This window comes from Pyrus communis, chromosome 4 (assembly GCF_963583255.1).
Source record: "Pyrus communis chromosome 4, drPyrComm1.1, whole genome shotgun sequence".
Taxonomy (NCBI): Eukaryota; Viridiplantae; Streptophyta; class Magnoliopsida; order Rosales; family Rosaceae; genus Pyrus; species Pyrus communis.
In genome coordinates this window covers 3862104-3873043 of record NC_084806.1, presented here as the reverse complement: position 1 = coordinate 3873043, position 10940 = coordinate 3862104, and the positions used below count along the sequence as shown (strand labels likewise).

At 36.5% G+C, this 10940-nt stretch overlaps 2 protein-coding genes across 2 annotated transcripts; one reads left to right on the top strand and one right to left on the bottom strand.

Moving 5' to 3' along the window:
* Nucleotides 1-4579: 4579 nt before the first annotated feature.
* LOC137731390 (ribulose-1,5 bisphosphate carboxylase/oxygenase large subunit N-methyltransferase, chloroplastic-like) lies at nt 4580-7125 on the top strand. Its single transcript, XM_068470500.1, has 6 exons — nt 4580-5163; nt 5280-5308; nt 5776-5987; nt 6085-6210; nt 6301-6705; nt 6783-7125. Exons 1-6 carry the CDS (start codon nt 4673-4675, stop codon nt 6993-6995), a joined length of 1476 nt encoding a protein of 491 aa, XP_068326601.1. The 5' UTR covers nt 4580-4672; the 3' UTR covers nt 6996-7125.
* On the bottom strand, nt 7034-10705 carry LOC137731389 (rhamnogalacturonan I rhamnosyltransferase 1-like). Its single transcript, XM_068470499.1, has 8 exons — nt 10075-10705; nt 9364-9431; nt 9196-9284; nt 8944-9106; nt 8333-8622; nt 7931-8135; nt 7651-7808; nt 7034-7570 (listed from the first exon to the last, which is right to left on the bottom strand). Exons 1-8 carry the CDS (start codon nt 10328-10330, stop codon nt 7297-7299), a joined length of 1503 nt encoding a protein of 500 aa, XP_068326600.1. The 5' UTR covers nt 10331-10705; the 3' UTR covers nt 7034-7296.
* Between the last annotated feature and the right edge of the window lie 235 nt (nt 10706-10940).

Genomic DNA, 10940 nt, shown 5'->3' with positions numbered 1-10940 from the left:
GATGATGGACAAACTCAGGGACCACTTCTATTGATTTCAAATCTCAGGGACCAAAGTGATGAGTTATGCAAATCTCAAGGAACATTTTGGCTAAAAAGTTCTATTACACTTGATTCCATCTTAATTAAACCCTAATTAATCTGTTTTCACATTTAACTAAATATAAATATATATTTTTTCTTTTGTCAAAATTGTTTCGTTCACGTTTAAAAAATATTACTTATTCGCCACTTAGTACTATGGTGGGGTCTAGTGGTATTCCTCTTCACTTGTAAGTAAGAAATCTAAATTCGATTCTCGCCAAATACAAATTTGAACCACATTATTATGGTTGGTCCATTATTAAGCTTAGCACACTCCTTTACTCCCTCAGTGTAGACACTACCGTTTGTTTAATAATAATAATAATAATACTAATAATATTATTATTATTATTAATATCGTTTGTTAAAAAAAAATATCACTTATTCAATGACAGAAAAGACTGCTATATTTTATCTTTTTTAATTACAAGAGACTTCAAAACTTGAGCAAAACCATATTGATTTTTTTTGTAAATCTCATATAAAATGTTATGGGGCTTTTAGATCTAGGTCCAAAAACATAGATGATTTTTAGAGCGAGTCCAGTTATCTAATTACATGTTTTTATTTCTTTTATACTCATTTTATATTTTTTTTAATATTAAAAATCAATTAAAATCTTCTAATATTATGCATTTTTCAACTCCAAAAAAATATAATTAATATCTTATAACAAAAAAAAAAAAAAAAAAAAAAAAAACTAATATTCTAACATGAATTATCTACAAAACATTCTACCTTAACTCAAGTAACAAATATATGAATGTATATTATACATGTAAGCGAGATATGAAACCTAACTAAAAGGTAGGAAAAAAACATAATATACCTACAAGAAAGACACATTAATCTGTGACACGTTGATTATAAAAAAGAATTTGTCATGTAGATACATAAAAATAATTAACTTGTGATATAGGTTGATTATAAAAATTAAAAATAAAATCTATAAATGGGGTTTAAAGCAGGAGGAAGAACAAGAAATAAAAAAATCAAAAATCAAATAGATAATTAGGAAGAAATTTGATTTTTATAATAAATCTTATCATTGAATAGATAATTATTGATAATAGAACAATTAAATTTAAGGAATTGGAGTTATTTTAATAAATTGGACTATTCCTACTATTGGCTAAAAAAATTGGATTTATATCAAGTTTTCCCAAATGTTATTCATAGAATATTATAAAATTTCTATATTTAGATTGCGAATTATAATACCTAATAGAAAATGAAACAAATATAAATACATTACCACCCGAGAAAAACTTGTGTGAGGCTTAGTTTGCCGCTGGATTTTGTTGAATGGCACTACATGACACACCCCAACCTAAATCGAGGCATGCTGGCTGTCACCCTCCCGAGCCGAGATGTGACACTACAATCCACTCAAAACTCGCCACATGACAAGTTTAAATATAGTCTTTTATCATTTTTTTTATATTTCACATTTTCATAATTAATTTTATACTAATTAATACCCATCATAAAATCTATCCAATTTCTTCTTATCCCCTTTTTTTTCTTCCCATATCTTCCCTCTAATTTATATTTTGCTGTAGGACTATTCATTTTATTCTCTCCCTATTTCTTGCTTTTCTTAAAAAAAATAAATAATAATAAAAATTCGGCATCCAGTGGTAATTGGGGGGTTTTTGGTTCTTTAAACAATATTCTCTTTTTTTACTTTGTACAATAGTTTGTTTGATCCCGTATTAGGGTTAATTCTTTCTTTCTTATAATTGAGGGTTTTCGGGTTCGGGTGAGGATATTCGGTTTCTTTATATTGATAATATGAATTAGGTTATTTGGCTATTTTGACACAACATCTACTTTTCTTTATTGTGAGTATTTTAAGAATATGTTAGTCTAATTTTGATTTTTTCAATTGATAGGAGACTACTGAGACAACGAAGTTTGAAGAAGATCTGAAAATTTTGAGAAGAAAAATGAGAGCAAGGAAAACAAGAAAGAAAAGAATCATTAGATTGATCTCATGGTGTATATTGTATATTAATTAATATAAAAAAAAAACTATGAGAATGTTAAATATAAGATAATGATAAAAAAAAAATTATATTTCAGACTTGTCATTTTTGAGTGGTTTGTAGTTTTACTCAATAAAATCTAGTGGCAAGTCAAGTCCTATACAAGTTTTTCTCTTACCACACAGTCTTACGAGCTAATGCTAAGGAGATCAACTTTTTAAATCAAATTAAATTTAAAAAGTTTGTATACATAGCGTTACTCATCTACAAAAAAACACAAAAATAAAGTGTTTAATAAAAGGTTGATGTTTTGAAAACGAAGGCAGATTCTCTGCCTTCCCACTTCCCGTGCCTTCCTGTTTGTGTGGTTACGGTTAAGTCACGTCAATATTTTATATTACTATTCATTTTGTCTTATTATCTCTATAATAAAAATCAACATAAAATGTTAACTTGGCTTAACCGTAACCACACAAAACAGAAGGGCACGGAAAGTGAGAGGGCAAAGAATCTGCCTCCTTTGAAAACTTTAACATGTGAGAAACCCCACAGGAGTCAAATAATTCACGCCATGACATTTCTTGGCGGATTCACTTTCAAAATATTTACCCTACTTTCGACCAACCAACGTGTGAAAATCTGAACATTTTACCCAAATTGTGATGCATACAACAAGTTTGTCTAAGACATCAAAGGGAGCACCTGAATCACAAACAGCTTCAAGGTTTAAACCCAGAAATACAGAGGTAATTAATTAATCAAGTAAACTTTGTATTCTTTGATTTTACAGGAGGCTTCTCATCAGGGACGTCATTAGGAACATTGTGTTTGGTGATCAAGTCCTTCAATCTCCCCATGCTTTCTTCTTTCACACAGACTAGTTGCTCGGGAAGAACATATCGTAAGCGACAAGTTTTAGTGTAAATATATCGTCGTATACAAACAAGTTTTGAGTGTTAACGAAGACTAGTACAACAAAAATGATAGAAAAGACTCCTATTAATCCATTGAACCGGCTCCGAAAACGAGTTTATAATCAATAGTTAGGCGAATTCTCGTTGCTGTGTGCATTGACCAAAATCTTAATCTACTAGAAGAACTGAAGAAGCAAAGCATTTAGGAAAAGCCCGTGCGAAGAAATATGGATGGTTTAAGTTTATAAGATCTAAAAGCTCAATAAAGGCAGCTATAAATTTTCAAACCATCTAATCTATGGCCAATTTCTTACTCATAACCCAACCCACTAAAATGAGTTATCCCCTTCTTGCTAAACCCATTTTATATTTATACCATTTTGAGTATACTTTCATAGAGAAATGCTAAGAGACTCTCAAAAGTATGACTCATGAATTCTCTGACACTTTAAATTTTTAGTACAATGTTTTATAATGTTGACACGGAAAATCATGTTAACTATGAGGTAGCAGAGAGTCAATGAAGAGTCCTATCTTGAAAGAGTTTCCGTAGCATTTTTCTACTTCCTAATTTGCAACCAAATTCACACTTTTTTTTTTTTTATCTATGGTAAAATAATCTGAATAGGCCATGTTTCATTTTCACACCTACAAAATAAAATGCAATTTGAAGGATCAGTTGCCAAAACACTTGGAAAATTTTTAACCCAACAATAGACTTTTTAAAGTGTTGGAACGTCCACGGCTGTTTGGTTGGAATTTTGTATTTCATTTCCTTCTTTATAAATAACTTTTTTCCACATTTTTTCCATAATGTTTTTTTTTTTTTTTTTTTTTCCACAAAGTCTTTTTTTCCCCACAAGGTAAGCTATCGTGATGTCTTTTTATGGGATCACACGTCTTTCTATTAGCTCCAATTTGTGGTATACAATTTCATGGAATGTAGATAGTTGTTGTGATCGATTCGATATAAAAGACTGTTTAGTGTGTATTTTTTGTGGATTTCCTAAAAACAATTGTCACATATATATTCATCCGATTCTTTATGAAATACATTCAATCCATCAAAATAAAACTTAAAGTGGGTATTTATGCTCTTCGTGTCCTTTGTATGAAAAGAAAAGGACAAGGAACCATTCCAACTTGTAAGTTGGACCCGAATTACAAATTTTAATTATTTAATACTACGGTCTAGTAATATTCCTCTTCAATTGTAAGTGAGAAGTTTTGAGTTCGATCATCGCCAAAAGCAAATTTGAACCACATTATTGTTAGCTGATTGTGAGACTAAACTCACCTCTTTCTTTTAGTATAGATCATCGTTTGTTCAAAGAAATAAAATAAATAAATAAAATAAAAATAAAAATAAAAAACTCTAATGAGAAATAATGCGTACGGAAATTATTTACCCACACCACTAGGTTTTTAGTTTTGTGGGAAGTGGCAAATGTTTTTAGTTTTGTGGGAAGTGGCAAATTGTCACATTTGTGTACCTGAACAGTATTTATTAGTGCAGTCAAGATTATACACATCAGAGACAAAAAACTGTGAACATTTGATTAACAGTTGATAACGTATCAAGATAATCTTATCCACAAGCAAAATCTATAATCCATCAGATTTGTTGAAACGCACTGCAAAAATCTAGAGAGAGAGAGAGAGAGAGAGAGAGTTACAGAGAGAAACAATGGACACTCTCTTCACTCTATCTTCTTCATCCTCCAATTTCCTCTTCCCCACTCCAAGAACAAAGCTTTCACTAGCAAAACCACCAACCCATCTTAAGAATCCCGTCCGGCTTGCTGTCACCGCTCTTTCCTCCCAGCTCCAATGCGACCCGTCGCTCCCTCCGCCGGTCCAAACGTTCTGGCAGTGGCTCCGGGACGAAGGCGTCGTCTCCGCCAAGTCCCCTGCCGCAAAGCCCGCCCTGGTCCCCGAAGGCATGGGGCTCATTGCCCACCGAGACATTTCCAAAAACGAGGTCGTTTTGGAGGTACCCAAGAGGCTCTGGATAAACCCAGATACCGTCTCGGCCTCCGAGATCGGAAGTGTCTGCAACGGGTTGAAGCCGTGGGTGTCGGTTGCTCTGTTTCTGATCAGAGAGAAAAGCAGAGCCGACTCCAAGTGGCGGACTTACCTTGATATCCTTCCAGAGTCGACCAATTCGACTGTGTTCTGGTGGGTTTTGAGTGATTTAGTAATTTTGTTTAGTGGCAATTTCGGGTTTTTAATGGCCATGTGGATTTGATTGTGGGGGTTGATAAAGAGTTTGTCTTTGATGGGTTTCAGTGCAGGTCAGAAGAGGAGCTAGATGAGCTTCAAGGTTAGCCACTTTAACTGAAATTCATTAGGCCATGTTTGGAAGTGCTTTTAGCTATCGTAAGAAGCACTTTCATTAAATCAAAATCATTTCTAATAGCATTTGGCATGAAAATTTTGAAGTGTTTCTAGATTAGAAAAGCACATAGAAATATTTGTTGTCAGAAAACCACACTCGGACGTGCTTCTGGGTGGGAAAAGCACTTTAGAAGTGATTTCTGGAAGAAGCATCTGCCTCCCTTTAGGAAGCACTTGGTCTTTTTTATTACAAATTTCGATGTGCTTCTAATGCTGCTTCATATACATAATACATAATACATAATATTGATAGCAAAATCCTAATTAGGCCAATGTTGCTTATGTTTGTGAGTGTAATCTGGGAGACAGAAAAACGACGGTAAGTTCTATCGAACATGTTGATTGTTGCAACTTTGAATCTTTGGTCGGATATGATTGAACTGAGATTTGCAGGAACCCAACTTTTGAGCACAACAATGAGTGTAAAAGAGTACGTGCGGACTGAGTTTCAAAAACTTGAACAAGAAACCATCCTCCCTAACGAGCAGCTTTTTCCTTCTCCCATCACACTGGACGACTTCTTCTGGGCCTTCGGCATACTCAGATCGAGGGCATTCTCCCGCCTTCGCGGTCAGAATCTTGTTTTGATCCCTCTTGCAGACTTCGTAAGTTCATGAATTCCCAATGCAAACACCTCCATCTTCGAACGTTATGATATCTTGGTGGTTTCCTTGGATATCAAGTAACGGATTCTTTTGTCAGATTAACCACAGTTCAAGCATAACCACAGAAGAACATGCATATGAGGTCAAAGGTGCAGCAGGTCTTTTCTCTTGGGATTATCTGTTTTCGCTACGGAGCCCCGCTACTGTCAAAGCTGGTGAGCAGGTGAAGTTTTCCTCCTCCTGTTTTCTTTGTGTTGGGCAGTGATAGCCTGTGCTCTGCAGCAGGCATCTCATGCTTCTCATATCTGGACAGGTTTTCATCCAATATGATATAAACAAGAGCAATGCTGAGTTTGCTTTGGATTACGGATTCCTGGATTCCAACGCTAATCGCAATGGATTTACCTTAACGCTGGAAATATCCAAATCAGACCCATTTTACGAGGACAAGCTGGACATTGCCGAGACAAATGGTTTGGGTGCAACTGCGTACTTCGACATATTTTTGGAGAGTTCGCTTCCACCTGCATTGATTCCTTATCTGCGGCTGGTAGCTCTTGGAGGAACCGACGCTTTCCTCTTGGAATCTATATTCAGGAACGATATCTGGGGCCACCTTCAACTGCCGGTGAGCCCTGCCAACGAAGAGCTCATATGCAGAGTAGTCCAAGACGCCTGCAAATCCGCTCTTTCCGGCTATCCCACCACTATCGAAGAGGTATGTCTTCATTCCTTAATACATCTGCATGCTTTAGTACATTTGTAACAACTGAATTACAAAATCTTTGGTTGCAGGATGAGAAGTTGAAAGAATCAAAACTGGATCCAAGGCTTGAGATTGCTGTTGGAATAAGGCAAGGGGAGAAGAAGGTGCTGCAGCATATTGACGGGATTTTCAGGGCCAGAGAATCAGAGCTACTTCAACTGGAATACTACCAGGAAAGGCGTCTCAAGGATCTCGGTCTCTGCGGGGAGCTCGAAGACATTGTCTTCTGGGAACCCAAGTAGGGAAAATTCATGTCACTATGAGAGAAGTCATAAACTAGTTTCATCTATGGACAAACGCTTCCGTCTATATTCGTGTTATTTGTAATTTATATAGAACTGAACAAATTGAAAGATTAAAAACGAATGAATACATCTTTGGACGCCCAAATGGGGAACTCGAATCCCTTTATACCGTTCCCTACAAAACTCTCGTGTGTGTGTGTGTACATGCTTTACTAACATGAAAAGCCACATGGATTTGTTTACCCCTCTCTTTAAGACAATTCTGTGGAAGGTTGATTCCCGATTCGATCGCGTGCAGTCACCCAGTTTTACTTGAGTTGCCAAGGCTAAGCAAGCCGTCGCAATTTGTTTCCTCGCAGAGGCACTCCTGCGGATTTGCATAAAAATAGTCTTCCTCCTTTGGCCTGTCTGCAATAACTCTGCGTCGAGTTGGCTGTCCCATTCTTTTCTCGTGTACGGATCGCACGGCATCTGAAAATTCATTCCATGTATGTGTTCCATTAAGATGCAAGTCCAGCAACTCCACAAGTCTTTTCCTATCCAGCAATATGCTTTTTTTAAACCCAAGGTATCTGCACGAAATATAATGACAGGTGTGTTTATTATTTTACGATACAAAAACCTACACCGCCTTGTGAGGGTGTTTGCATACCTTCGGTGACCTTCAACAAGTTTCGCCATGTTCCCATCATATGTAGGAACAAAAGTATTACTAGCTACCGAAACTATAAAATCCAAAGCTGCCATTTGAGATGAATGATTCTGAAACTGTTGCAACTCCTCCGGAGCAAGAAGTGTTTCCTTCTTAACCTGAAACAGACAAGCAAGATGACCGAAGTGTTTCAACAACCATTCAGTGCAAAACTAATATAAGAAGTCCCAAACGTGCAACAGTAAAAAGACATGATACATATTTTAGAAAACCAACTCACAATCTGTGGAAATGCAGCCCGTAGCGGACCCAGTCTCCTTTCACTACCATAAATCTCACCAGCTGCTATATAGATTTGTGTATCCGTACTAAAACCCAAAGCTTGCAAAATTAATGCACTCTCCTCGGGTGTTAGAGGACAAAGACCTTGAGATCTCCTCTCTTCAGACACTATCTCTTTCTCTCTCCACCAAGGATATGCGTATCTGAATGAAACGTCCACCAATACATGCAACAATACCTAGCTCAATATTTTTTTTTTTTTGCTATGTACAATAAAGCTCAAAGCTTGCCTCTTTATCAAGCAAACCATAATAAAGTAATACTCATGAAGATTGTTTGTTGCTTGAATTTCAAAAAAACATTCCACAAAACTAATGGTCAAATTTTGAACACAACAAACCTCAATCGTTTGAGCTCGTCAGCTTCTTCCTCAGTGCAGCCATGAGTACAACCTGAGAAAGCCAACATGTCCATCTCGTACCTTAGATGCAAAGCCACATAAGGTCCCTTTTCTTGAAGTATACGAACCAATTTGTACCCTAAAGCCTCGATCTCGGGAGTGAACTTCAGTGCCTGGAAATTAACACGACACCGGAGTTTCTGAAGATCAGGAGGTATCCGATTGTTTGCCAAGCGTGCATCTGTTCTGTTAAAGTGCACCACCTTATGCTTGCTAATAAGTGGCAAAATCTGCATAACAGAATGAAGACACTGAATCAGGATGCGTTACTGAAAAGTTGAAACTTCTGCATACGGAATCAAATGCATTCAATCAGTAAGCAGAGAGAACAGATAAACTATGAAGCCCACAAAACAGAGACATCAAATATCTTTGATCACATTACAATTTGGAATATGTATTAGTTACATCTCTATGTCAGGCAAAAGTGAATTGTATGCTATCCATAGGATGATAAATAGTTAACAAACCAAGGTATAGAATCACCAATTTAGTACTCAAAAGACCAGATACTTTGTTGGCCAAAATAACTGGGAAGAGAGGACACAAACCTGTTCCAGGTAGTATTTTTCGTTTGACCAACTAATTGGAGGCATCTGGAGCGGTTTATATCCATATTTTCTACTAAACATTTTTGGAAGTCTTCTGACAATTCGGACTTCATCTCGCAGTGAATCAATGAAATGTCTTACATCAAAGATATCCTCAAAATTACTGCAAAAAAAATACCAATAATTGAAATTAATAAGCATAAGCGAATGATTTTTTTAAGTCACGGTTTCATTCAGACCAAGGACTATTACCTAGGATCAGCCCAGAAAGATGTCTTATCGAGCTCTGGAACAACCAATGTAAGATTTAAAAGCCGGGCAACAGTGACCATGTCACAAATCTGAAATGCAAAAGCTTATGTCAATAGCTAGACATATGATAAAGTAATAATGAAAAGTGAAGAAGAAAACAGCACAAACCGCAGCACGCATTTGATTCAAGCCCCCATTGCAGGAAACTCTAAGAAACCCATTACTTGTATAATTTCCTGCAAAACTCAGGTCAATAGGCATACATATCTAACCAGGCTCCAGAGACTACAACGGAACTGAACATGCAGTCAGAAAATCTTACGGTCTCACCACACAACCTATTTGACAACTTCATTAAAACCCTTGAAATAACGAACTTCTCACAAAAGCAGATTTTAATTTCAACAAAAAAGAGTTCCAAAAGTATAGTTCTTGTAGGCATTCTTTCATACGTCATTCCAACTGCCACTCACCTCCTACAAGGTGCCGAGTCTGCAGTGAGCCGAAAAATATTAGACAACAACGACCTATATGAGCATGCCTAACCATAAACAAATTCTCCACCGATAACTAAAAACAACCTACTCCCTTCTCTTAACCTCAAATGATCTAAACTTATAAACAAACAATCCTCCAACGCTGCCAAATCGGTTTGCATTCCTCAATCGAAAAAGCAATTTCATGGCCTAAACTTTGAATTCATGAACAAAATCTGGTAACATTTACAGAACTCAATTGAAGTAGAGCACTACTCTCAAATTAAAACTACAGAAAATACATTCATGCTCAACACAAGTGAAACTAACAAAATTATCCGCACTACAAAACAATTTAAGTTAAACAAAAAACAGAGCTTTTCTTTTTAATCTAAAAACTCACTGGCGGGGAGAAGAGGCGGCGGCGAGGGAACCGCCGGAAGTGGAAGCTGCGTGATTTCGGAAATCCGATGGGTCATATTGGAGATCAAACGCGGATGCCATAGCTCCCCAACCGCCACTAACTGGACCAAACACGTCCACAGAAACAAGCTCGAACACACCCGAATGAACCACACCTGCAACCGCGTCCGCCCAATCACCGGCGCCGGAATCTTATCGCATCGCACCTGTAAAGCGCCCTCAGATCTAACGTCCATTCCTCTTTCACACACCACATCGCCACTTCATGGATCGTTTCCGAAAATGCCAAAAAAAATCCAATTCAAATTCAGCTTATGAAATCCCCAATTTCAATCCCGCATTTCCGAATCAAGCACACTTGGGAGCTGTAAAAAGCCCAGATTTTGAAACGGGAAAAAGTTCGAAACTTTGTGTGAAGAATCGGTGAGGAGAGGCAGGAGGTTGAAATTTCACGAGTCAAATGGATGACCCAATTAAAAATCTCAACGACCCAGTGCGACCGCCGGGCACTTTTTTATTTTCCTTTTGCTTCCTCCTTTTTCCGGGAAAAATCTTCCAATTTTCTCAGCAACGTGGTATGAACTCCTTTTTAGTAAAAATTAAAAAAGAAAATGAAGAAAATAATTGAGGAATATTTGGTTGGTTAGATTCAGGTTTCGTCCTAAGTCGCAAATTTTAACAGCAGTTTTTTACTTTTTACAGTTTTACTTACTCGTCTGATAAGTGCTATCAATTTTTACTATTAATTTTTTGAATTTTAACTGTCAATTTTTTAGAAGTTTTAACGAAAAACTTACGGTACTGTTTATTTTAACGAAAAATCACATTTTTACATTAAAAAGTAAA